This window comes from Chrysemys picta, chromosome 11 (genome assembly GCF_011386835.1).
Source record: "Chrysemys picta bellii isolate R12L10 chromosome 11, ASM1138683v2, whole genome shotgun sequence".
In the NCBI taxonomy this organism is placed as follows: domain Eukaryota; kingdom Metazoa; phylum Chordata; order Testudines; family Emydidae; genus Chrysemys; species Chrysemys picta.
This window is the reverse complement of record NC_088801.1, coordinates 76,443,364-76,470,903: the sequence shown is the minus strand read 5'-3', so window position 1 is coordinate 76,470,903 and position 27,540 is coordinate 76,443,364. Positions and strand designations below refer to the sequence as shown.

Here is a 27,540-nt window from a genome sequence, read left to right as displayed (position 1 = left end):
TTCTCTGAGGTCCCGCCCCGCTCACTCCACCCCCCTCCCTCTGTCGCTTGCTCTTCCCCCACCCTCACTCACTCGCTCATTTTCACTGGGCTGGAGAGGGTCTCTTTTCAACCAGGTGTATGGTTCCAAACTGGCCACCTGGCCACCCTAATTCCCTCTGGCCTGAGCTGAGACCGGGCAGATTATCAGGGAAGCCGCGTTTGTACCCTCAGCATTGAGACCAGGACAGAAACAAGGGCGGAGCGTCCCGGAGAAGGTGTCGGTGAAAGTGAAGAGAAGGGACCTGTCAGTCACATTGTAAAATGAGACCTCGCCTGCCTCATAGTCCAGGAAAATCCCCACCCGCCTGGGCCTGACGCTCACGGGGAGGGGGATCATGGGGGAGGTACAAGTCTTGTACCCTCCATCCCTCAGCCACACGACCCAGTATCCATTCCCAGGTGATGCTGTGACCAGCCCCTTCCTGCTCATGTATTCCCTACAAACCCCCAGAGCCCATCTCGTCTTGTCTCCCACCTCCATCTCCCAGTAACGCCGCCCGCCCGCAAACCCCTCAGCACCCAGGACAATGGGACACGTATCAAATCTCTCAGGGTTGTTGGGCAGATCCTGGCGTGTGTCTCCGTATCTCACATGTTTTCGATCCTCAGACAGGATGAGGTGGGGATTTGCCGTGTCTGGATCCAGAGTCACGTCCACTGGGGAGAGAGTCACAAAGTCAGTGCTGGGGGCAGGGGCCGGTCACTGGGATCAAAGGAAATTTAACCTGCATCCCCGTTAATCGCTGAGTGGGGAGGGGGACTGTTGGCTGAGGGGAGTCAGGGCCCCTCTGCCTGTGAGGAGACAATGAAGGGGAAGGGCAGGGGGAGCGGGGCAGGGGTGGGAAGGTGTCAGTGCGGGAGGGGAGGGGACAGGCTGATGCTGCGAGAGGGAAGGGGAGGGGCAGGTGACGGGGCAGAGGTGCCTGGAGGGGCAGAGGGGGGCAGGCACAAGGGCAATGGGGGGCAAGAGGAGCAAGCACCAGGAGGACAGAGGGGGGTGAAGAGAGGGGCAGGTTCCAGGGGGCTGCGGGGGATGAGGGGAGGGGTGGGCACCAGGGGAGAAGAAGGGGACAGACCCCAGAGGCACAGGGAAGCCAGGGAAGGGATGAGCACCAGGGGGCAGAGGGGTGTGAGGGAATGGGGGCGCTCCAATGGGGCAGGGGGGTCAGACAGGTGCTAGGGGTGTGGGGGATGAGGAGTGGGGCAGGTGCCAAGACAATGGGGGGGGAGTGAATGGGCAGCACCAGGGGGACAGAGTGAGGCAGGATCCCGTGGACAGAGGGGCTGGCTAGAGCAGGGGCAGTCATCAGTGGGCTGAGGAGGGCAAGAGGCGGGGCAGATGCCAGGGCGTTGGGGGGGGTGAGGAGAGGAGCAAGTGCCAGGGGGGCAGAGGGTGATGGGAGGGGGGGCACAGGGGAGGTAAGGAGGAAGAGGAGGGGCAGGCACCAGGGCCATAGAGCATGAGTGAGGGGCAGGGCTTGTGCCAAGGGAGAAAGAGAGACATGGGATGGGTGGGCACCAGGGCCAAAGAGGGTCAGGAGAAGGGGCGAGCTGCACTGGGGCACAGAGGGGGGAGAGGGAAGGGGCTCACACCAGGGGACACAAGGGATGAACAGAGGGGCAGGCACTAGGGAGGCAGAGGGGTAGTAGACGGAGAGGCTGCATCCAGGGTAAAAGGAGGGGTGGGGGGAAGGTGCAGGTGACAAGGGGAGTAAAAGGGGGGCAAGGGGTGGGATAGACCCCAGGGGGCAACGGGGGAGTGAGGGAAGGGGTAGTCACTAGGAGGGACGGGGGGGTTGAGCAGAGGGGCAGATGCAAGGAAGGGAGAGAGGGGAAGGGCATGCCCCAGGGGGGCAGAGGGCTGCAGGAGAAATTCACAGCTGCTGAATGTACCAAGTGCCAGGCACCAGACCGCAGGGAGGACGCGGCAGTTGGAATGGCCAATACCCCGGGCCCAGGAGCCCTGGCCCCAGAGGAGACCAGAATAGTTCAGCCAAGGGAGGCGCAAAGCAACAGGCAGATGGGGAGCAACAGTCTCAAGGCAGCCAAGCTGCAGGCAGCCAGGGTAGAAAATGAGCCAAAAGAGGAAAGTTACCCAGGAGCCAAAACGGGAAGGGCTTGAACAAGCCCTAGGCCTAGTGAAGGAGGGGCCCCAGAATGGGCTGCAGGATGTGAGTGGTGTGGCTGGGAAACTAGGGAAGGGTTTGCTGGGACTCAGGATCCTGCCACACCGGTCAGAAGGAAGAAAGTTGGAGAAGCTGGAACGGAGGGTCTGTCTGCATCTGAGCTGGGAGAGGCGATTCCCAGCTCATGTAGACATACCTGCGCTAGCTCTGCTCAGGCCAGCATGCTGAAGGTAGCCGTGTAGCCCGGCTAGGAAGGGCAGCTCAGGGCAGCTGGCTGAGTACGTACCAAGGGGGCTGGGGGGCGTTGTCCTCAGGCAGTGGCTGAAGTTGCCACCTGCGCTGCCCTAGCCACACGGCTATTGTTAGGAGCTGGCTCAGTTACGTCTACACGAGCTGGGCATCGCACCTCTTAGCTCAGATGTAGACGTTTCCTAAGACAGGAGAAGGAACAGCTCCTGGAACTAGTTACAGAACTAGACAGACTAAAGCTGATGGCTCAGGAGGGGGCCGAGGTGCAGGCTGAGGGCTCTGGTGAGTGCGATAAGAGAGAGAGCCCAGCAATACATCACCAGGAGGCTGCATTTACACAGGGGAGGGGAGTGATGCAGGGGGTGTCCTGGGAGGCTTTTTAGGGGAACAAGCTGATCACCCACTGCAGGGCTGGATGTCGATGGGCACAGATACAGAGGTGCTGGCTATAAGGGAAGCTGCCCTAGTGGCTGTGTCCTCTACAGGGACCCAGCAAACCCACCCACGAATGGCCTGGAGAGAGCAAGAAGAAAAGGTTGCTGCAGCCGAGGGGAGCAGGGCAGAGGGCCTCGCACAGCTGAACACCCCCAGGCCCAAAGGCTGAGCCCCGGCAGGGGCTAGAGGAGATGCGCTGACAAGGGACTGGATCTCAGCCCAAGCCATCCAGCGGAGCAGGAACTGGCCCGTCTCAGCACTGGAAGGTGACCGGGGGACAGCAGTGTTTGTTGTTGCAGAAAGAGCTTACAGAGCTCCAGAACCAGCTTAAGATCGAGTGTGGAACGAAGCCCGGCTCTGAGACGCATACGAAGCAGGAGAGCCCAGAGGTCTTGTAGAAAGAGATGAAATTATGCCAGAGAGAGCAGGCGCAGCGTCTCCACAAAACAGAGCCGCTGGGCAGCGAGCTACGCCAGCCGGCTGGAGACAAGGACAGCGCTGCGGTGGGTGCAGAGGTACAGGACCATCGTGTGGAAGATGGACTGTCTGAGGTGGGGATTCCACCTGCGGGAGGGAAAAGCCACCATAAAAACACACGTCCAGGAGGAAGTTGAAATAGAAAAGGAAAAGACTGGGGACCTCTCCCCCGAGAGACCTGAAAGAGCAACACAAACCCCAACCAGACCGAGGCTAAAACGAAGTCCATCCTGTCATGTGGACAGAATTGGATCTGAAATGGGCTCCCAGAGTTCATTTACTCAAGGCTGCAGGAATAAAAGCTGTGCTCAGCAGTAATTAGAGATGCTAATAAGGAGCTATCTGAGTGAAAGACAAACGTCACTTGGGGGGGAGGGGTGTGAGTGTCCTGGGGGCGGCTGTTGCAGGGACCTTGTGGCAGCCTGAGGCCAGTTACCAATTCTCGGGGAACGCTAACCTGTATTGTACTGTGCAGCCACGAGGTGGCGCTGTGTGTAACAGACCCCAGCCAGACCTAGCAGAGCATTACAGGGCCTTGTGATGGACACACCTGGTGTGTATCTGGCTGAGAGGGAAGCTCTGTAGACAGTGCGTATCTGCCACAGCAGGATGAGGGCAATGGTGGAAGCCGGGTGCTATTGCCTACCTCTGCTACGGCCAGAGGAGACTCTGACGTACAGAGTACAAGCTGTTCTGAACTACGCCAGGCTGAAGACTAGGGGGGATTTTGCCCACCACATGAACTACACAGGACTGTGGGGAACACAACTCCTGGTCTCTTCATTTTTTAACAATTCAGTGACAAGAATAAAAATATGGCCAAGGGCCTTGTAGGTTTCCTTGTGGCAGCCGGCCAGGAAGTGTCCCCTGGCTGCAGAACACAACCGAGTGTTAGCCACGGTCAAGCCTGCCTTTAGGTAGAGGTCGGCTTTGGGGGACCGGAGGAAGGGAGCTTATGGGGGCCGGCCCTTTAGGGGGAGTCAGGGCCCAGCCTACCTATGACAGGCTCCTGTAAGGAAGAACCAGCCAATCCAGCCCTACCTGAAAGTAATTAAATCCCTAGGTGCCTGGTTGGCAGCTAAATAGCTAATGAGCCTGATAAAGGGTTACCCGGGCTCAGCTGAAGGGATCCCAGAAACAGGAAGCCGCTGAGGAGAGGGAACCCCAGGAGAGCTCCCAGAGCAAGGAGCCTGGAAGGGGTGAGCCTAAAGAGAGGAGCTGTTAGAGAAGATATTGATAGAAACAGCAGCTGAATGAAGACAGAGCCCTGCATGTGAGGGCTGCAGGGAACAGAGGTACAGTCTGACCTGAACCCAGCTCTGGGAAGGAGGGATGGGGGCTCCTGACTCAAGGAGAGTGAGGGCCTTGAGGTAAAGCCAGAGGCTGGAGCAGAGTGAAGGAAAAGATTTTATTTTGGGGTTTAATTGAACTCAGAGTGGACCCCAGCAGGGGACTTTTGTCTCAGAGCTTTTGGACTGTGTGGAGCAGTTTAAGGAGTGCTGAAGAGGGTAAACTGAGGCTGGGCCACCCAGAGCCAGCTGAGGGGGAGCTTCGGGGTGCCACACCATGATGAGTCTGCACAAGTGCCCCCCCTTTAACAGAACTGCTGCCCGTTCCCCATGCGGACAAAGCCTCCCTTTCTCCGGTCTGTCTGCGTGGGCCCAATGGAGCCTGCGTCCCTGAGTGTGAACCTGGAGCAGCTGAGCACAGGGTGGTGCCTCCCACCTGACTCCTGGCCTCCCCATCCCAGCTCCCCGGCGGTTCCCTCTTCCCTGCAGCCTGTGGCTGTCTGAGCCTGCTCCCCCAGCCCTCTGGCTGCCCCTGCCCTGCCCTGCCCTGGAGGTCCTGAGCCCCCTGATGGCTGGATGCTGAACTGGGGTGGCCCAGGGCCCAGCACGGCACCAGCAGGGTCACTACAATACTGTCAGACCCAGCCGGACAGGCATCAGGGTGCACTGGGATCCTGGCACCACCTCAGCATTTGCGGGGCCTGCTCCACACTCAGACTGGGAGCCCTTCGGGGCCGGCAGCCCCTTGTTCTGTCTCTGCAGCGCCTGGCGCACTCGTGGGCGTGATACCAATAATAACACTCACTGCCCAGCCCCTAAGGGCTGCATGACAGTGCGGGGCCTTCCCCATTGCACACGGGGACCCTGAGGTGCAGGGAGGCCTGGTTACTGCCCCACATATTCACCCAGTGACTCCCCGAGCTGCTGGACGCAGGTCCCAGGGATCAGAGCGTTGGCAGTCGAGTGGCACTGACCGGTCGGGGGCTGGTGGGGTGGGTGGAAGGAAAGGGTTAATCCCAGCGTGGTGGCACTTTGCTGCATGGCCCTGCCTGGTCTCTGCCCTCTGGGTGCAGCACAGGGCATGTGTCTCTGAGCAGATCCCTGCCCCCTCGCCCGGCCGTTTGCCCCAGACACAGAGAATCCAGGTGCCGAGGGAAGGAGCGGCCCCAGCAGCGCCGCATTGGCCCTGGCACAGGCTGAGCCTGCGAGCGCAGAGACAGAGGCAGCGGCAGAGACGGGGGCTCGGCCAGGCAAAGCAGCAGGGTCCCCACCTGCAGGGCAGGGGTCAGCGCTGGGACAACAGGCCGGGCTGGGTCAGGGGCTGGGAGCTCTGGCAGCGAGCGCGGTACCAGCACCAATCAGGGCCGGCTCTAGGATTTTTGCCGCCACAAGAAAAAAAATTTTTGGCTGCCCCCCATCCCAGCCCTAGGCTCCTTGCCGCACCCCCCGCCGCCCCAGCCCTGGGCTCTCCCCTCTTTCCCCCCACCTGCACCCTCCTTCATCCACAGCCCTGGGTCACTGGTAACTCGCTCCCAGGGCAGGTCATTCAGCAGGAATTTTAGATGTGCACAGAACACAGACCGGATTGGTTCCCATATGGTTACAGAACTGCAGTGAAGTGGAACAATTTTCAGCTTGTGTGATTGGAGGATATCTGGATGCAAATTATAAGACTGTCCTACATAAATGAGGAAAAGTTGAGGTGCCTTTATTATTCTTTTGTTCCACTCTTTCTTTCTATGGGGAATTTGCCAATGCGATATCACTGTCTTCCTTTTAAACAAACAAACAAAAAAAGGCAATGGATGTTGACAATAGCAATTCCAGTCCTAATAACCACTGGGAAGCATTTCTTGCTCAATTTTATCCTACTTTTTCTACAGCAAGTTCCAGTGGATCAGTATATTTGATTTGGGAGAAATGAAGTAACAGCTGCCCAAGCTGAGCTTGAGCACTCCTGAATTTTGAGGTGTTCAAATCTGGAAGGCAGGTGCTGGGGGGGCAGGGGGGGGGGGGCTGTGGCTCCGCAGGGGAACACGCTGGTCTGAGTGGTACAATAAGGGGGTTGGAGAAGGGGTAGGCGGTTCCGCGGGAGCAGTCAAGGGACAGGGAGCAGAGGCGGTTGGATGGGGCGGAGGTTCGGGGTGGCAGTCAGGGGCAGGGAGAAGGGGAGGTTAGATGGGTCAGGGGTTCGGGGGGCAGTCAGGGGCAGGGAGAAGGGGAGGTTAGATAGGTCAGGGGTTGGGGGGGCAGTCAGGGGCAGGGAGAAGGGGGGGTTAGATAGGTCCGGGGTTGGGGGGCAGTCAGGGGACAGGCAGCAGTTGGATAGGCATGGGAGTCCCAGGGGTTTGTCACGGGACAGGTAGGGGGTGGGGTCCTAGGGGGGAAGTTGGGGGGGGGTCTCAGGAGGGGGCAGTTGGGGACAAGGAGAAGGGAGGCTTAGATGGGGGTGGGGTCCCGGGAGGGGGCAATCAGGGGACAAGGAGCAGCGACGCTTAGAAAGGGGGTGGGGTCCTGGGGGGCAGTTGGGGCAGGGGTCCCAGGAGGGGGTGATCAGGGGACAGGGAGCAGGGGAGTTGGATGGGTTGGGGTTTCTGTGGGGGGTAGTCAGAGGGGGTGGAAGGGGGCAGGGTGGGGCTACCCTCCCTCCCCATGGAGTGTCCTATTTTTTGAATGTTAAAATATGGAATTCCCTACTCACAGTGCAGCTCTCCATTCACTGCAGGCTGCAGCATGAGGTCTCAGCTCCCGCACTCCCTCCCGCTCTTTCCTGTTGCTAGTGGCTGAGGGAATGCTGGGAAATGTAGTTCTTTCCCTGCTCCAGGGCTGGCTCTATAGGCAGGGAGCTAACCAAGGAACTACAGCTCCCAGGGCCCCCTGTTGGCTCTCAGCTCCCAGGCTGGATCCCTGCCGCTCCTGCAAATGGGCTGCCCCAAGCACGTGCTTGCTTTGCTGGTGCCTAGAGCCGCCCCTGGCACCAATGGCCCTGCTGGAGACCCTGGGCCTGGCCAGCGCGTCTCCCAGGACCTGGGGCCCTGCCCAGAAGGGAGCCCAGGTTGCAGGCACCACTTGGGGGTGGTGCCAGGAGCAGCTGCAGGGAGTGAATCTCTTCCAAGGGAGGGGGCTGGAGTCATTGATACAGAATTGACCACAGTTACCTGCGACTCCTCGGGCTCTTCTGAGTCCTGGAACAACCAGCAGAGAAAGAGAGGTGAGAATTCACACAGCAGAGTCACCCGGAGCGGGGATCAGGTACGTACACGGCCCCTCCCCACAGCCCCCGGCTCTGCACCATCTCACAACAGACCAGGGCTCAACAGGCTCCAACTCCCCCTCGGCTTTTCTGTCCCATGTTTCCCGGCTGGGTTTCTCCCCCGTGCAGATCCCGTCACACCCGCCCAGCCCAGGGGCTGCTCCAGACAGGGGAACAGGCTCCCAGCAGCTGTCGTGCCCTGCCCTAGCACAGCGACCCAGGAGTCTCCCCTCTCTCTGCAGCCAGCCCCTCGGGAAGGAGAGAGAGAGAGAGTAATTAGTCACAACCCCTGTCTCACCACTACTAGAGCCACAGCTCTTTCAAGCTGATCCAATATCCCAGCACAGGCTGGCGACCAAGGCAAAAGGAGGGAGCTTCTCCTAGATATTTAGGCACCTAGAGATGCAGGTAGACACTGAGTGGGATTTTCAAATGTGCTGAAGCAGGTTAGGCAAGTCCATAGGAGTTAGGTGCTTTGGAGGTTCCCACCAGACACCTAAATACCTTTGAAAGTCTGGCCCAAGGTGCTCAAACACGAGGGCCCTGATGCTCAGCTGGTGTCAGTCAGGGAGGCGGGAATCCGGCCCTGAGTCTGTGATAACGTTTCACATTAACCAAGAGCATCAGCCCCTGCGCTCAGATAACCAGGGAGAGAGCGGGAGGCAGCGCTGGGCACACAGATTCATGATTATGAATTATCTGCTCTCCTGAAATCTTCCCCTTTGGGCTCTGCTCTGAGCAGCCAGGGAAGCTGGGACCCCCAGGGCTCTCCCAGGATCTGGGCCCCTCTGAGCTGGGCAGTCACAGTGCTCTGAATTAAGCTCCGATCCACGAGTAATATGGGCCCAACCTGCTGGGCCAAATCCCTTCCCCTGACCTGCTCCAATACAACGAGAGACAAACCCCCAGCAGCGCCCCTTACCCAGGAATCCCGTAACAGCCTCCTGGAGATTGTTCTCTCGCGGGAAATCCCAGATTCTCTTTTCCAGCTCAGGGAACTCGGGCGCTGGATGTGGTGACGTCGCCTTCTCGCCCCTGCAGAGACGTGTGTTTATTCCTCCCCCTCGTCAGCCCTAAGTTCCTGCCCCCCAGAGCCAGACGGGGAGCGGGTAGGAGCTGGGGCACAGGCAGGGCTAACGAGGCTATGACCTCTGCTGCCCAGGGAATTTAGTGCCTCCACCATCTGCCGGGGCCGGCCTGGGGACTGAGGGCCTCTCTCCATCCAGAGAGAAAACCCAGCCTGGGCAGGGCCAGCCCCGGCTCCCCTCACACCCGGCCAGTCCCACGTCCCCACTAGGGCCTGGAGGTGCCAATCCCAGGGCTGAGAGAGGGGCCCATTCTCCTGGCCCAGCCTCTCCTCAGCTTCTCCTCTCAGCCTCCAAGGGGCCTGTCACTCCCCACAGGGTGGGGGGCTCTGGGACGGGGACTCTGCCCCACTCGGCCCTGGGCTGGGACACTCATCTCTCTCCCCACAGGCCCCTGGGCCCCATCACAAGGGACAGGCTTTGGGCCATGACAGAGCTGGGGCCAGGTCCCAGCTGGGCCCTCAGGGTGACAGGCCCCCAGCCCCATGAATAATCACCCAAGCCAGCCTGATCCCAGGGAGGGGTCTCCAGCCAGAGCTGTAGGGCAATCCCCTCCCCTGGGTGGGTCACACAGACACAGCGGCTGCAGCCCCAGGGCAATGGGGACGGAGGGGGGCTGGATCCAGAGGGTGAGACCCTCCCATAGTTGGGGCACTGGGTCTGCAGCCTGGGCTCTGAGTCTCTTCCCAGCCCGACGGGGTGTGAGGGGCAGACGGAGCCCGGACGTACCTGCTCACGGCACTTCTGACACCCTAGAGGGGAAGGAGAGACAGAGCAGAGAGTCAGTGCCCATGGCCCAGCCGGGTCACTCTGCTCTCCCAGCCGCTGAATTGCCGCCGAAGGATGAAGCGGCGTTGTAGAGCTGCTGCTGAAGTGCCGCCGATCGCGGCTTTATCTTTTTTTTTTTTTTTTGGCTTCGCCACTTGGGGCGGCAAAAAAGCTGGAGCTGGCCCAGTAGGTCTCAAGTCATGGGTTAGCGAGGGTAAGAATGACAGGGGCTCACTGACCTTTCTGGTGCTTAAAAATGCAGGTGTTTATAGAATGGATTTTCTTCAAAAATTTTAATTGAATGAAATAAAGTGACAACGAAATGGGTGGTTACAAGACAAATGGGTCTTGGTTTCTTTTTCAAGTGACTATAATTATCCAGTCATTTACAATAGAGCCCAACAGAATCAGAAATATTGGCCTGGAAGGGACCTTGAGAGGTCATCCAGTCCAGCCCCCTTCGCTGAGGCAGGACCAAGTAACCCTGGTGTATTCCTGACAGGTGTTTGTCCAGCCTGTTCTTAAAACCTCCAGTGAAGGGGATTCCACGACCTCCCTTGAAATCCTATTCCAGAGCTTAACTCTTATTAAATTTTCCTAATATCTAACTTAAATCTCCCTTGCTGCAGGTTCATTACTTCTTGTCCTCCCTTCAGTGGACATGGAGAACAACTGATCACTGGCCTCTTTCGAACATATTTCTTAATATATTGGAAGCAGGGACGGCCCGTCCATATAGGTGAACTAGGTGGTCGCCTAGGGTGCCAAGTTAAATGGGGTGCCAAATTCGAGGAAAAAAATCAGATTAAAAAAAAATAAAAGGGGGAAAAAATGAAAAAGATGAAAAAAATACAAATAAAATAAGGAAGATGTCATTATTTCAATTCCCATGTGCATACAGAGGGAATAGGAATTATAATTAATTTCTCTACATTTTTGAGAATTTATTAACATGTCAAATCTTTTATTTACTGCAAAAATAAAGAATATTTTAGCGATTTTTTTTTTAATTTGCGACGTAGGGTCAAGATGACCCTCTCCACAATTTTGATAAGCAATAACTCAGCCATAATGAAACACATCCGCCAGTGGCAAGAGCTACAATGCTAGTGACACCTAACTCGAATATACATCAAGGTTGCATAGCCAGAAATTAATGTAGAGTGGAGATATCACGAGTTGATACATGTCAAACGGTCATTTTAACACACATCGCACGTAAGTGGTTAAGAATCGAGCGAATACTGTGGAAAATTGTGTTTCCTGGTGCCAAAGAATAAAGAATAATGTCTTTCAGCATTATAAATCCAAAATGTGAGTATCTTTAAGCGTTATTAAATCTTAGCGTTATTATCGAGCTGTATAATTATGAACTTTTCTTTGTTATAACTGGTTCACATGTAATAAATAAGGTCCATAAAAGAAAAGTGACAGCGTTAACGCTTAATAGACTACGAAAGTGATGACGTCCCCCTCCAAGCGGGTAACCGTGAGGAAGGGGATTACTTTCCAAACAACTGGTGTCAGGTTATAACGTCAAAAAAGGTCATTTTGTTTCCATGTAAACGCTGTAACTAACTGTTTTAATAGGTAAGTGAGTGTATGTTACTAATTATTGAACCTTTAAGCAGTGAAAAGACATGTTGGAATGGCTGCAATGTGGTTTAAATCACCAACCTTGTGGTGCAACAGCCATCCTTAACACTATAAGGCTTGCAGTCGGGAGCACAGTACATAACAATATTCAAGTGCCCCATGGCAGAAAGAGGAAAAAGAAAACCCTCCGGAGCTGAGTATCATAAACAAAAGACTGAGAAGGAAAAGGACCAAGCAAAACAGCAGGGATCCTTCCTGAAATATCTTCTCTTTAATCCAAATAAAGATGGAAGCAGTTCACAGCATCCCTATGAAGGAATTTTACTTGGAGAGAAGGTTATCTCACATCCGCATGGAAGCAGTTTGGAACATCAAGATGATGGAAACTTACTTCTAGATGAAGGCAGCTCACAGCATCAGACTGATATGGAAGTGGAAAAAATGTATCCACCTTCGGACACATGCAGAAATTGAAGTAAAGGAAGTAGAATTCTGGAAGAAAGGATGAGGACGTTACAAACAAGTTACAGTATGAGGACCCAGCTTCATGGCCCAGATGTAATGACAGTGTGCGGCAAATTCTTGTGGAACATGGACCCGAACAAGTTCATGAATTTCCCTTACCTAATGATGGAAATAAAAGAAAATTCTCTGCTCAGCATTACAAGAGGAAACTCATAATGGAGAAGAAATTAATCTAAACTGGTTACAATATTCAGTGGCGAAGAACTCTGTGTTTTGCTTTTGCGGCAAGTTGTTTAGAAATCAAGCAATTGGTACATCACTTACTGAAAATGGTTCAAAGGGCTGGAAAAATATATCTTCAATTCTCTCTTCACATGAAAGAAATACAGAACATTTGGAATGTTTTCAAAATTGGAAAGAACTTGAATTATGATTGAAAAAAGGAAAACTATCGATGAAGAAAATTTACGTGTGATCAAGGAAAGAAGAATATTGGCAACAAATATTAGAGCGTCTGATAGTTTTAGTGAGAGTTCTCGGTGGGCAAAATGTAGCATTCCGCAGCTGCGGTAGAAATGAAAAATTATATACTCCAGGTAATGGAAACTTTTAAAAATGTGTTGAATACCTAGCTTTGTTTGATCCAGTCATGAAGGAGCATCTACGTAAAATAACTGATCATGAAACACAGGTTCATTACTTAGGAAAAAATATGCAGAATGAACTGATTCAAATCCTAGCAAATGCCATGAAAAATAAAATTGTAGAAGTTGCCCATTCTGCAAAATACTTTTCAATAATACTGGACTGTACACCAGATGTGAGTCATGTTGAACAAATGACGATGATCATTCGTTTTGTGAACATGGAAAAGTCTGCAGATGAAGATAATGTTGAAATGCTCATAAAGGAACATTTTTTGGGTTTTGTATCACTGAAGGAGACAACTGGAGCATTTATGACTGAAACTATTCTACAAGAGCTTGAAACAATGTCATTATCTGTTGAAAACTTACGTGGCCAAGGCTATGATAATGTGAGTAATAGGAAGGGTAAAGACAATGGTGTGCAAAGGAGAATGATGGAAATCAATCCTAGGGCCTTTTTCGTTCCTTGCAGTGCGCATTCTCTGAATTTGGTTGTCAATGATGCTGCTAGACGCTGTTTGGAGGCAAGCAGTTTCTTTGACCTGGTGCAACGTGTTTATGTGTTTGTCTCAGGCTGAACACGCCGTTGGGAGATTCTGACTCGCCATGTGAATTCTCTAACTGTGAAGCCACTTAGTCAGACAATATGGGAGAGTCGCACTGATGCTTTGAAGCCTCTTCACTATGAACTTGGAAACATTTATGATGCCCTAATTGATATTTCTGATGATACTACCTTTATTGGATCGTCTGGAAATATGGCACGTTCAGATGCAGAAGCTCTTGCAAATGGTCTTTCCAAGTTCAAATTTGTGACTTTTCACTCATTTTGTGGTATAATATCCTTTTTGAGATTAACCTCACTAGTAAGCAGCTTCAGAAAAAGAACTTGAACGTACATTCTGCTATTCAAAAACTGCAGCAAAATAAAATTATTCTGGAGGAATTCAGAAGTGATGAAGGGTTCGAAAGAACAGTGGTAGATTCTCTTGAGCTTGCTGAAGAAATAGACTTTCCGACAGAGTTTGAAGCAGAGCCGGTTCTGATTCGGCAAAAGAAACAGCAGTTTTCATATGAAGGACGAGACACACCCATTCAGAATCCAAAACAAAGGTTCAAAGTGAATTTCTACTTCGCAGTCCTTGATACTGCTATTGACTCGGTTGATGAAAGATTTCAATACATGCAGCAGTTAGAGTCAGTATTTGGCTTTCTATATGATATCCACAGCTTGCAAAAGAAAACAGCAAAACAGAGAAGAGAATTTTGTATAAAACTGGGGTCGGCATTGACTCATGAAAATTCAGAAGACATTGATGCTACAGATTTCTGTAGTGAGCTTCATTCAGGCTTTTTCCAGACGACTTAAGAAATATTCCACTCCTGAAGTTTGTTTGTGAAAATAAACTCAGACAGTTTTCCAAACATTTTTATAGCTCTTTTAACTTTGCCAGTTTCCGTAGCTAGTGGGGAACGTGGCTTCTCAAAGTTAAAATTGGTAAAAACATATCTGTGTTCGACAATGGTGGAGACTTGTTGGACTTGCCACAATGTCAATAGAGCATGAAAGAGCTGGAAAACTGGATCTAAAAGAACTAGTGACTGAATTTTCAAAACTTGAAGCAAGAAAAGTCATGTTTTAAGAGCACAGAGTGTTTTTTATTCAGAGTGTTTTGTAAATACAGGTTAAAGTTCATTGCAGAGTTTTCTTATTTCTTTCTATATCGGATGTGGTGGTAATGGCAGTTAAAGCAGGATAGCGTAATGGAGGATTTTGGATTTGTAATAATAAAAATGATAATTAACATTTTTAATGCATTTTTATTTGAAATCGGATTGAAATATCATCTAGCTGTCGTGTACAAATCTATTCTGAAAATTGTGTGTCTCTATTTTATCTGATCTCAGAAACATTGGTTGGACGGATGGACAAACCGAATAATTAAGGCTCTGTTTAAAAAACAAACAAACGCTTAAAAAACATTAAAAGGAAAAAAGGGGCAAAATGTTTCCCAGTTTACCAAAAACCTCAGCCTAGATCTGCCCTTGGGGGTGGGGGCGCCGATTGCATGGTTTGCCTAGGGCGCCAGTTCCTGGCAGCTCGCCTAGGGCCGCCCCTGTCTGCACAGAGCCCATTGTAGCGGTTCAGAACGGGCTGGTGGCAAGGGACGGAGCCATGGGTCGTTCCTGGAGGGGCAGGGATTCATTTCAGCCTCTAGAAGGTGCTATGACGGCCTAGTGGAGAGGGACTAGGGAGCCAGAGGACGTGAGGGGTCCAGCAGCCTGGGAACTGGAGGCAGAGGAAGGGAAGGGGATGCAGCCAGGAGAGGAGGCTGCAGAAGCTGCAGCAGGAGCACAGAGGCAGGTGCCCTTCAAGTCTCTCAGTGGGGCACTAATGTGAACTAACGGTGCAGTGCAGTGCCCCAGCCACCAGGGATTAGCCTGGGACGGGGGCAGTGTGTTCTGACCACAGCGAAGGGACGTCTCTGCATGGAAAGGGCCTGGGGCAGGTCGTGCATCGTCAATGGGGTGGGAGTTTGGGGCTTGCAGCCTAATGGTCTCTCCCAGAGGGAGCTGCCTGCAATAACAGATGTGATCCAACCGCTGCAGCTAGACAGGAGGAGAATGAGGTGAGGCCCCAATGAGACCAGGCTCCTTGACTGAGCCCCGGACAGGGAAACCTGCCCTCTAACATAGGGACGGCCTGGAAGGGGCACCCCAGGCAACAGACGTGAGAAACACCCTGGGGCAGGGTTACCCTGTACCCCTCTACTGGACTGCCCCCTACAGGCCAAGATAGGAATTACTGTGTGTATCATAGAGCCTAACTGGTCCCTTGGGTATGAGCCCACCAGATGCTAGAGCCTGTAGGGCCCAGTGCGTGAGGCATCTTCAGCCCCGTCTCCAAGTCACAGCCGAGCATCTGCTGCACAACACGGCAGCAACTCCCCCGCGGGAGACGGACGCCAAAGCCGAGCATTGGCCCAGTGCTATGCCAGGCTCCGCGGCCTGCTTCTGCACCACTGGGAACAGCTTCACCAGGAGAGAGACCCCAGAGCCCAGGGGCCTGGGCACTCTCCTGGGAGGTGGGAGCAGGGTTCGAGGCCCTGCCCCACATCAGGCAGAGGGGGGATTTGGATCCGGGTGAGAGCTCTGATTCCTGGGCTATTGCGCAGGGGCCACCACCACCAAGTGTAAGCGCCTCACAGACTTCAACAGTGGGAAAGTAGATGCCTAGGGGCTTTAGGTGCCTACAGGGTAGCAGCTGAGTGGGCTTTTGTGAATGCTAGTGGTGCCTAATTGTTGGATTTAGGTGCCTAACTGTCCCTTTAGGCACCGACGGGGTTGTCTACACGGCGCCGCAGTCCGCTCTATGGGGGTGTGAGTTGTGCAGCACTCGCACGTCGCACTCTAGCCAGCCCGTGTAGACCCCGCTGGTGGGAACTAAAGGTACCTAATGCACATTGATGCCGTCCTGAAACAGGCCTGCTAGAGGGTGCAGGGTCTGCTCCCGGCTAGTAGCCTTGTGGATACTGGCCACCGTGGTGAAAGGACTGGAGTGGAGAGACAAAGCTGGTGAGCAGCAGAGGGGAGGGCGCCCTGCACCCTCCTGTGGGGCACAGCCGTGGGCCCAGGCTGGGGAGCTCTGCAAGCTTTGGGCCTCATACTCCTATGGGCAGTGGATTTGCCCTGCGCAGGGTTGTGCCTATATGGCACTGTCTAGTCTGTGGGGTTCTTCTTTACGTAATGTATTGGAGGAGCCGCATACAGAACATATACACCTCGAGTGCCATACCAGAGGCTTCACCTGTCGCGTCCTTACCCTGCCCAGTTAAGCCATTCCTTGCCACTCAGATGCTCTTTTCTGCAGGCAGCTTCACTGGACCAGGTGCATTCTGCGGCTGCGCCCTTAGCCGTCCTGCCCCGAATCCCAGGTGAAAGGTGTTAGTCTGTACAAAGGAACGTCAGCGACCTAATCACAGCCTGGGATCTAATGCTCCTAATCCCTCCAGCAGCAGCGTGGCAGCTGGCATTTATGATGGGCAAGAGTGGAATTCCAGCCCCATGGCGCTGGACACCCACATGCGCTCTGGGACGTGCTGACTGCCATGCTGTGAATCCCAGAAGTGGGTCCCAGAGGTGGGACTGTTGGAGAGCAATTGCAGCCCCAGTCCATCTGTGTTTCTGATTGTTACAGGAAGTCCTCAGCTATGAGGGGGTGGTACTTCCTGGCCAGCCAGTCAAAAGTGTTAGTGTCACCGTGAGATAAACCTCTCTCCCAGACCACACCCTCTGATCTACCTCTTCCAGTCCAGATCCAAAAAACTCAGATATCAGGTCTTGTCAAATGGCACCTGGACACAGAAGCCGGAACTCGGACTGGCCGGGTGGCAACCCTAATCCTCCATGAATTTATCTAGTTCTTTTTTGAACCCTGTTATAGTTTTGGCCTTCACAACATCCTCTGGCAAGGAGTTCCACAGGTTAACTGTGCGCTTGTGAAGAGACTGTGCACAGTGTGAAGATTGATCCCATTGATAGATTGTCAGCTCTTCATGGCAGGGATTGTCTTTTGTGTTGTGTTTGTGCAGCACCTGGCACAATGGGGCCTAGTCCATGACTGGGGCGCCTAAATCGTATGGTAATATAAATAACAAACACATATACAGCACCTGGCACAATGGACTGGGGCCATTAGGTCCTACTGAAATCCAAATAAATAATAACAACAACAGATTTGAATTGCACTGGGCATAGGGCCAGAAACCTATGCCCTAGGGAACCAGTGGTGTCAAGAACCTAGCTCTGGATCTGTTATTGTCCGTGTCCTTAGCTGCTCTTGTCATCACAAAGCTGAACCGGGGGTGTTTTGGTGGCACTCCCTCTGGAGCTGCCTGTATTGTTAACAGTTTGCAGGTGAAATACAGTCCAGAGCCGAACTTGCCGTGACCTACAGTCTGGTAGGTTTGTTTCCTGCCACGGCTCCGTGTTTGATGTGGCTCTCGGGAGGTCAGTGAGAACGTTTGCATTCCCATGAGTCACCCTGTGGCTCGAGCAATACAGAACAGGTGTGTTTTCCGCACAGAGAAGTAAGCAGAGGTGTGGGTCATTTATCCTGTTACCTCTGCATGGGGCAGAGAAAATTAAAGCTCTCCAAGTGTTCCAGGCTTTTATCTACACATGACCAGGAGGAGGAACAGGAGCAGGCCGTGATGTCAGAGAATGCCAATGTGTAGGAGCATCTGCGGGCACCTGAGGATTTGTTTTTGCAAGACCTTTTAACTCATGATTGTTTACCTCCTCATCAAATGTCACTCAGATTTGGTCTGATTTCCCCCTGGCCAACTATGAATCTTCCAGCCTGCACTGCTTGGAATGCAGGAGCTGGAGGTCCTTTGTGTCAATACTGAGCCAGTGGGGCTAGGGGGCGCTCTGCTGCTGGACCACCTGCCAGAGGAGCCGTAAAACTGAGATCCCCAATCAGGGGTCCTTGCTGAAGATCCTACACCACTTTTTGCCAGAATTGGGGGGTTACCCCCACTCTCCTGGCTAAATTTCTAGGTAGGAGATGAATCAAGGGTGGGCAAAGCAGAAGATGAGGTAGAGAACAAGGGAGGGAGGAAACAGGTGGGACCAGAGAACGAGGAACAAAGATGGAGGGAGAGAGACACGCAAGGAAGAGGAACAGATAGAATGACCCACAGGGCAGGGGAAAGGGTGATTTGTGATGAAGACAGAATGATAAAATGGAGCAAGAAAACAGAGAGTGGGCAGAGCTGGGGGACGTCGCTTGTAGGTGTTTCTTCTTGAGAGAAGGCGGCTTGTGCTGCAGGTAGGGTTGCCAAGCCTCCAGGATTGGCTTGGTGTCTCCATGAATTCAAGATTAATCTTTAATTAAGGATTATGTCATGTTATGAAACCTTCAGGAATACGTCCAACCTAAATTGGCAACCCGCGAGGAGGAAGTACCTTTCCCCCTGCCAAGGGTTAGACGCAGAGGCAGTAGGGCCAACACCCCATGTTCAAAAATCATGTCATGTCCCCCCAAATCATGAGGTTAATAAATCAATAAATGATTTGCTCTCTGATTTTTGAGCCTTTGGAGTTCACATTTTCAAGTATTTACCCACAGCCATAAAATCTAGAGCGACTCACTTGAAAGAAAGGAAGAAGAAAGCTGAGATTCTCCTTCAAAATGCCCGGCTGAGTTTTCGAAAGGAAAGGCTGAACTTGCTCCACTGTGAGCCAACAGGCACCACTTGGAACTCCACCATTGATCAGACTACAGCAGCCCCCCCGGCTTTGCCCCCTGCCCCCGAAAGTCAGCGTTAGGGCTGCTGACTTTCTAATCACACAAAACCGAACACCCCTGCCCTAACCCTTCTCCAAGGCCCCTTCCATTGCCACCCCATCACCGAGGCCCTGCCCCGCCCCGTCTCCGAGGCCCCACTCCTGCTCACTCCATTCCCCCCGCCCTCTGTCGCTCGCTCTCCCCCACCCTCAATCCACTCCCTCATTTTCACCGGGCTGGGGCAGGTGGTTGGGGAGTGGGAGGGGGTGAGGGCTTCGTCTGGGGGTGTGGGCTCTGGGTGGGGCCAGGGATGAGAGGTTCGGAGTGTGGGAGGGGTCTGGGCTGAGGCAGGGGGTTGGGGTGTTGGAGGGGACATGGGCTTTGGGGTGGGGGTGCAGGTTCTGGACTGGGGCCAGAAATGAGGGGTTCCGGGTGTGGGAGGTGGATCCAGGCTGGGGCAGGAGGTTGGGGTGTGAGGGTGAGGGCTCCAGCTGGGGGTGTGGGCTCCGGGCTGGTGACGAGGAGTTTGGAGTGCAGGAGGGGGGTCCAAGTTGCAGCAGGGGGGTGGGGCGTGGGTTTCAGGAAAGCGTTTGGGTGCGGGATGGGGTTCAGGGCTGGGGCAGGGGGTTGGGGTGTGGGAGGAGGTTAGGGCTCCAGCTGGGGGTGTGGGTTCTGGGCTGAGGCTGGGGGTGACGGGTGGGGGAAGGGGTTCAATGCTGGGGCAGGCAGTTGGAATGTGGGGGGGGGGGAGGTGAGGGCTCCGGCTAGGGGTGCGGGCTCTGGGGTGGGGCTGGGGATGAGGGGCTTGGGGTGCAGGGGAGGCTCAGGGCTGGGGTACGGTGTTGGAGTGTTGGGGGGGGTGCAGACTCTGGGAGGGAATCATAGAGTCATAGAATATCAGGGTTGGAAGAGACCTCAGGAGGTCATCTAGTCCAACCCCCTGCTCAAAGCAGGACCAATCCCCAAGCTTGGGTGCAGGAGGGGGCTCAGAGCTGGGTCAGGGGGTTGGGGTGCAGGAGGGGTTTTGGAGTGCGGGCTCCGGGTGGTGTTTACCTCAGCCGGTTCCAGGGAAAGGGCGACATGTCCCTTGGCTCCTAGGCGGAGGCGCAGTCAGGCAGCTGTGCACGCTGTCTCCACCCTCAGGTGCCACCCCTGCAGCTCCCATTGGCCGCGGCTCCCAGGCAATGGGAGATGCGGAGTCAGCACTCGGGGTGGGGGCTGTGCATGGGGCTGCGGCCGTCCCTCCATCTAGGAGCCGAGGGACATGTCGCTGCTTGCGGGGAGATGCGCGGAGCCAGGTAGGGAGCCTGCCAGCCCCACGCCAACCGGACTTTTGACAGCCCCGGCAGCAGTGCTGACCGGAGCCGCCAGGGTCCCTTTTCGAGCGGGTGTTCCGGTCGAAAACCGGACACCTGGCAACCCTAGCCAGGATGCTGGCAGCCAGCACGATTCCTCTACTATTAAAGGTGCAGTGCCCAGAAAAGAGAAGGCCGACATCTCAGTCACATGGCTACACGCGGCCTAGTGCACAGTGAGGAAAGTTGGCCGCACACACTTGGAAATCAGCAGCAGCTTTATTATGCAACAAACAACTCGATGCCGTGTTAACTCTGGCCCGTCCTTCTGTGACGCTTGGAAAGGCTCCTATGAGAGGGGGAAAAACACAATAAAAGCAATGATCTTCAGCTATATATTGATCTTCCAAACTCTCTGTTTCTATCCATCCAGCTTGCATCTAAACACTCGACACTCATATTAAAACGACCATCGCTTCCACCTGAAAGGACCACGTTTCCTGCCCCTCTAGGGTTACAGGGGTGTACCCAGGGCCGGCACAACCCATTAGGCAACCTAGGCGGTTGCCTTGGGCGCTAACATTTGGGGGGCGGAGACCGCGGCGGCCGGATCTTCGGCTGCCCCCGTTGTCGTCCGTATTTCGGGGGCGGGACCTTCTGCCGCCTGTCGGGGGCGGCATTTCGGGGGTGGGACCTTCCGCCACCTAGGGCGGCAAAAACGCTGGCGGCGCTCCTGGGTGTACCTAGAGCTGTAGTGCACGGCCCGTGTCTGTGCTTACCTCACTAGTCCTGGAACAGCTCCTCGGGAAACAGCACCTCAGCCCTTCTGGCCTGGAATAGGAAGAGGAAGGATTAATCATTCAAACACATAACAGCCCATGTCACCGTGGGGCTGAAGGGCTCCTGCTACTCAGACTGCATCAATGGGCACAGAGACCGGCCATAATCTGATTCGCTGCAAAGGGACCTAAGAGGAGAAAAACGTAGGGGAGGCAGAGCATCAGCGCCACCCTGTGGGGAGTGGCTTACATGACTAGTTTCTACCTTACTTTTTTGGAAGAACAATACAAAGTCCTAACTAAGGGGGAACTGTTTCCTTGCAGTGAGCCCAGGACGAATTCCCACCAGAGGGGCTGCTGCTGGGCTAGGGTGTTAACTTGGACCCTGCCTTCCTTTGCAATCCCCAAGCCTCTTCAAGCGCAGTCAATTAGGACTCCAGGAACAGAGGTGGTTGCTTTGGGTAGGTCTACACTTGGGGCTATTTCGACCCTGCTAGCACGGGTGTAACAGCAGTGTAGATGGTGAGGCCTGGCTAAGGCAAGTAAAGGGACGCTTGAACCCTATGGCTATGCACCCTACCTGCCCATGCAGGGCCTCCCATGTCTACGCTGCTATATTTAGTAGGGTAGAGTCCTGCCCCTTCCCCGCTGCCAGAGCCTTTCCCCACAGCAGTGAAAGATTCCAGTGGGGAAAGGCTCTGGTGGGGGGAGGCAGTGCGGAATGGCACCAGCAGCTCCCCGAGCTGAGCCTGGCTGCCCTCCCTACCACAGCCTTGCACGTGTAGCTACACGCACCCTACGTGCTGACGTAAGTGTAGACAAGGCCTTTGTGTAATAAAGGACAGCGCAGGATGGAAGAGGGACAGGGTCAGGATTTAAGGATCATGGAAGCTTTTTTTGTTGTTAGCTGCTGTATGGAGATGGCTGCTGTGTTCGTAAAGGGACCCCTGTACTACAGAAATAGCTCAGGGTCTGGGACAGGGTGTCACATTTTTCCTTGTCCTTCTGCACCTCAAAACTTTTTTTTTAAAAGGCTACTAGTCAAATCCTGCAGTTGGACTGCACACTGTGATATGGTTCTGCAGATCCTAGGCTCAGTGCAGATCCTGGCAGCTGCGTGGGAATGTGCCTGAAAGCCGCTTTTGTGCACCACCACCCCCAACTTGGAGGCCATCTGGCCACTGGGCCAGCCCCCAGCATAAAGCAGAGAAGCCTCGGGGATGCCGCAGCCATGCCCCCTCTCCCTTGGGAACACCTCCCTCTCCTGAGGCTGGGAGGAGGGTGGTGTTGGAGCCATTACAACAGGCCGATGGCGCCCATTACAGAAGAGGATCATCACACAGTGGATGACCAAAGCACACAGTACAAATTAGACCCCATTGGTGCCATGACAGGGCCTCTGCGTCCCCATTGCCATCTCCTTGACCCACACCCTGGGACCTCTGCTTCCTCACTGCACTAACCTAAGGATATTACTTACGTTCACGTACCAAGTCCAGGCCTTCTGATCAGGGTCTGTCTGCCGGCGTGCTGGACAGTGCGCCCTAGGGAATCAACACAACGGCTTTCCTGTCAATGCTTACATTCTCCAGGGCGAACTTTCAGAGGTTCAGCCTCTCAACAAAGAGAGCAGTTTTCAAGACGTCTCACGGGAAATCAAAGGCAGTCACAATCTGGGAAATTACCGAGGGACTGATGGCCGAATGCTGCGCTATTTCCACTGTTCCAGAGGGATTTCCTCAGAAGTATCTGGATGATTATGGTTTCAACACAATCCCTGCCTTTTACATAAACCCCAGGCCACCCCACTTACAGGTCAAGAAATGAGGATGCAAGGTGCCCCAGACATACATATGGGGCACTGCCAGTTGTGAGAATATGGGACTGAGCAACGCTCTGCAATCTCAGTTCAACAAGTCAACAAAACTTACCTCAGCAAAGAAGGCAACTGAGGTGAGCTTGTGCTTCTTCCTGCCCCACTTGGGCCTTGGGCCTGAAATCCTTCCCTCTCTCATGTGGGGCTCTGCAACATAAATACCCATGAGTAACAGGGACAGCAAGCTCTACAGAGCAAATCCGTACGGCAGATGGTAGAAAGAATAGCTTATACTATCTATCTATCTGTCTATCTATCATTACATGTTAATTCACTTACAGCATCTAGGCCTCCCCATTGTAGCTGAATGGCTCACAGTCAGAAGCTGGGATGTATCTGTTGAGGGGCTGGATTGTAGGATGAGAGTCCATGCATAGGCTCAGGCCAATGTCTTCCTATGTCACTGTCCAAAGTCTGGCACTAACATTCATATTCAGGCATCTAAACGAGTGGATTGATTTTCAGAGGAGCTGAACAGCCACGGCTTCGGCAGATTCGAGTGAGAAGTTCTTGGTATTCAGCATTTGAGAAAGGCCAGGCCATTTATTTAGGTGCCTGAGTGTGGCATTGCAGCCGCTGCCATGGGTCGTTTACAATGAAGACGGAATCAACATCATCTCGGCACGACAACCAAGTTCAGGATCTAATCGAGCTGTCTCCTCTCTGTACTGCTGTACGGTTGCGAAACATTGGGACTGCGCCACTCAGAGTGGGCAAAGCTGGAGGCTTTCCACATAAAATGCCAACGTCGTATATTGGGCATAGAGTGGAATGACTTCATTTGTAAAGCAGATGTTTATGGTCGCTCCGGTCTACAGACTACTGGGGCCATTGTCCACAGATGGCGTCTTATGCTTTTCAGACATGTCACGACTATGCCACAAGACCAGGCCTGCACAACATACAGCCCGTGGGCCGCATGCAGCGCGTGGGGGCTCACTGTGCGGCCCGCGGGGGGATTCTAAACCCCACGCACACAAAGTCCCGAGGCTGGCGTGACGGCGCTCCCTGGGGCAGCTCCTGGTGGCGTGCCTGCCCGCCGACAGGAGCCAGCAATGTGGGACACGGGGATGGAGCCCTCGCGCGCCGCCGCGCCTCCACGCCCCCCCTGGTCCCAAGCGGGACATGGAGCCCGCGCGCACGGCTGCCCCTCCCCACCGCCCCAAGCGGGACACGGGCATGGAGCGCTCGCCCCCCCTCCCCAGCGGGACACGGGGCTCAGCCACCGCCCCCGTCCTGAGCGCTTTTTGGCCCACCCTCCCCCCCCGGGACTCCTGCCCCATCCAACCCCCCGCGTTCCTTGATGCCCCCCCCGGGACCCCTGCCCCATCCACCCCCTTCCCTGTCCCCTGACTGCCCTCTGCTGCCCCATCCAACTCCTCTCCTGATTCCCCATCCAAACACCACTTCTCCCTGTCCCCTGACCACCCTTGGAACCCCTGCCCCTGACTGCCTCCCACCGCCCCATCCAACCCCTGCTCCTTCCTGACTGCCCCCCGGGGACCCTTGCCCCCATTCAATCCCCCTGTTCCCTGCCATCTGACCGCCCCGACCCCTATCCACCCCCCCGACCAGCCCCCTGAACTCCCCTGCCCTCTATCCAACACCCCCTCCCTGCTCCCTTACCGCGCTGCCTGGAGGTGGCTGGCGGCACTACAGCCGCGCCACTGGGCTGGAGCCGGGCCACGCTGCCACCGCACAGTGCCTGGAGCACCGGGTCAGTCTGAGCTTGCAGCCCCCCCGCTTCCCGCCAATCAGCTGTTCGCGCAGAAAGCCTGGGAGGGCTGAGAAGCAAGCGGCGGCTTCGCGCTCAGGCCCAGGGAGGCTGAGCAGAGGTGAGCTGGGGCGGGGAGCGGTTCCCCTGCGCGCCCCTCCCCCCGGGTTACCTGCTGTGGTGCGGGCGGCTCCCCCCACCCCAGCTCACCTCCGCTCCGTCTCCGCCTCCCTGGGCTTGAGCGCGAAGCCGCCGCTTGCTTCTCTGCCCTCCCAGGCTTCCCGCGCGAACAGCTGATTCGCGGGAAGCGGGGGGGGGGGGAGCGGGAGAAGCGGGGCAGAGTGTTCAGAGGCGGAGGCGGAGCGGAGGTGAGCTGGGGCCGGGGAGCGGGGCGGAAAGCTGGAGAACCCATGGGATCGGCTCCTAAGGCGCCACTTTTGGATAATGTGCTCAGGGGGGAGTAGCCACTCCCTCTGCTCCTCCCCAGCTACGGTCCTGGTCACTTCAACTTACCGGTTGTTAAATTTAGAAGCCCTTTTAGAACCGGTCCCGCGCAGGACAACTGGTTCTAAAAGGGCTTCTAAATTTAACAACTGGTTCCCGCGAACCGGCTCCCGCTCACCACTGGAGACCTCCTGGAAAAGTTCTCTGTAGTAACTTTTAATATCCCATCATTGACCACTGTTATTGACCTATTGACTAAAATCACTGTTTCCCATCAAACCATCCCCTTCATAAACTTATCAAGCTTAATCTTAAAGCCAGAGAGGTCTTTCGCCCCCACTGTTTCCCTTGGAAGGCTGTTCCAAAACTTCACCCCTCTGATGGTTAGAAACCGTCGTCTAATTTCAAGCCTAAATTTCCCGACGGCCAGTTTATATCCATTCGTTCTAGTGTCCACATTAGTACTGAGCTGAAATAATTCCTCTCCCTCCCTGGTATTTATCCCTCTGATATATTTAAAGAGAGCAATCATATCCCCCCTCAGCCTTCTTTTGGTTAAGGTAAACAAACCGAGCTCCTCGAGTCTCCTTTCATACGGCAGATTTTCCATTCCTCGGATCATCCTAGTGGCCCTTCTTTGTACCCGTTCCAGTTTGATTTCATCCTTTTTAAACATGGGAGACCAGAACTGCACACAGTACTCCAAATGAGCTCTCACCAGTGCCTTGTATAACGAAACCAGCACCTCCTTATCCCTACTAGAAATACCTTGCCTAATGCATCCCAAGACCGCATTAGCTTTTTTCATGGCCACGTCACATTGCCGACTCATAGTCATCCTGCGATCAACCAGGACTCTGAGGTCCTTCTCCTCTTCCGTTACTTCCAACTGATGCGTCCCCAGCTTATAACTAAAATTCTTGTTAGTTATCCCTAAATGCATAACCTTACACTTCTCACTATTAAATTTCATCTTATTACTATTACTCCAGTTTACAAGGTCATCCAAATCTCCCTGCAGAATATCCCGATCCTTCTCTGAATTGGCAATACCTCCCAACTTTGTGTCATCCGCAAACTTTATCAGCCCACTCCTACATTTGGTTCCAAGGTCAGTAATGAATAGATTAAATAAAATTGGACCGAAAACCGAACCTTGAGGAACTCCACTGGTAACCTCCCTCCAACCTGACAGTTCACCTTTTAGTACGACCCGCTGCAGTCTCCCCTTTAACCAGTTCCTTATCCACCTCTGGATTTTCATATCGATCCCCATCTTTTCCAATTTAACCAATAATTCCTCATGCGGTACCGTATCAAACGCTTTACTGAAATCGAGGTATATTAGATCCACTGCATTTCCTTTATCTAAAAAATCTGTTACTTTCTCAAAGAAGGAGATCAGGTTGGTTTGGCACGATCTACCTTTCGTAAAACCGTGTTGTAATTTGTCCCAATTGGCATTGACCTCAAGGTCCTTAACTACTTTCTCCTTCAAAAATTTTTCCGAGACCTTGCATATTACAGATGTTAGACTAACAGGCCTGTAGTTACCCGGGTCACTTTTTTTCCCCTTCTTGAAAATAGGAACCACATTAGCTATTCTCCAGTCAAACGGTACCACCCCCGAGTTTATGGATTCATTAAAAATTATCGCTAACGGGCTTGCAATTTCCCGCGCCAGTTCTTTTAATATTCTCGGATGAAGATCATCCGGTCCGCCCGATTTAGTCCCGTTAAGCTGTTTGAGTTTGGCTTCTACCTCGGATACGGTAATGTCAATCCCCACTCCTTTATTCCCATCCGTCCCCCTTCTACTATTCCTCAGCCTTTCATTAGCCTCATTAAATACCGATGCAAAATATTCATTTAGATATTGTGCCATGCCTAGATTATCCTTAATCTCCACTCCATCTACAGTCTTAAGCGGTCCCACTTCTTCTTTCTTTGTTTTCTTCCTATTTATATGGCTATAAAAGCTCTTACTATTGGTTTTAATTCCCTCGCAAGGTCCAACTCTACTCGGCTTTTTGCTTTCTCACTCCATCTCTACATGCTCTGACCTCAATAAGGTAGGTTTCTTTGCTGATCCCCCCCCTCTTCCACTCCCTGTACGCTTCCTGTTTTCTCTTAATGACCCCTCTGAGATGCTTGCTCATCCAGCTTGGTCTAAATCTCCTGCCTACGAACCGTTTTCCCTTTCTTGGGATACACGCCTCTGACAGCTCCTGCAACTTCAACTTGAAATAATCCCAGGCGCCTTCCACAGTCCAATCCACTTCCCTAACCAGTCTCCTTAATTTATTAAAGTTAGCCCTTTTGAAATCGTAAACCTTAGTCTCCGATTTAATTCTGTTAATCTTTCCATTTAGTTCAAACTGAATTAGCTCATGATCACTTGAGCCAAGGTTGTCCCCTACAACCATTTCCTCAACGAGGTCCACACTACTCACCAGCACCAAATCTAAAATGGCATCCCCCCTCGTCGGTTCAGCAACTACTTGATGAAGGAATTCATCAGCTATTACGTCTAGGAAAATCTGAGCCCTATTATTGTTACTAGCATTTGTTCCCCAATCTATATCTGGGAAGTTAAAGTCTCCCATGATTACACAGTTCCTATTAGTATTTGCTTCCCTAAAAACGTTAATGAGTTCTCCAGGCTAGATCCCGGCGGTCTATAGCACACCCCAAGCACTATCCCAGGGG

At 53.6% G+C, this 27,540-nt stretch overlaps 1 protein-coding gene and 1 long non-coding RNA gene across 2 annotated transcripts; both read right to left on the bottom strand.

Moving 5' to 3' along the window:
- Window positions 1-147: 147 nt before the first annotated feature.
- Window positions 148-11,419, bottom strand: LOC135974256 (E3 ubiquitin-protein ligase TRIM39-like). The gene is made up of 5 exons (XM_065561281.1): window positions 11,401-11,419; window positions 9,685-9,707; window positions 7,776-7,802; window positions 1,935-2,004; window positions 148-698 (listed from the first exon to the last, which is right to left on the bottom strand). The coding sequence occupies exons 1-5, from the start codon at window positions 11,417-11,419 to the stop codon at window positions 148-150; spliced, it is 690 nt and encodes a 229-aa protein (XP_065417353.1).
- An 8,871-nt stretch (window positions 11,420-20,290) lies between these two features.
- Window positions 20,291-23,748, bottom strand: LOC135974414 (uncharacterized). The gene is made up of 5 exons (XR_010591667.1): window positions 22,953-23,748; window positions 22,729-22,820; window positions 22,278-22,341; window positions 20,798-20,849; window positions 20,291-20,367 (listed from the first exon to the last, which is right to left on the bottom strand). It is a non-coding gene; the product is annotated as an uncharacterized LOC135974414 (long non-coding RNA).
- Between the last annotated feature and the right edge of the window lie 3,792 nt (window positions 23,749-27,540).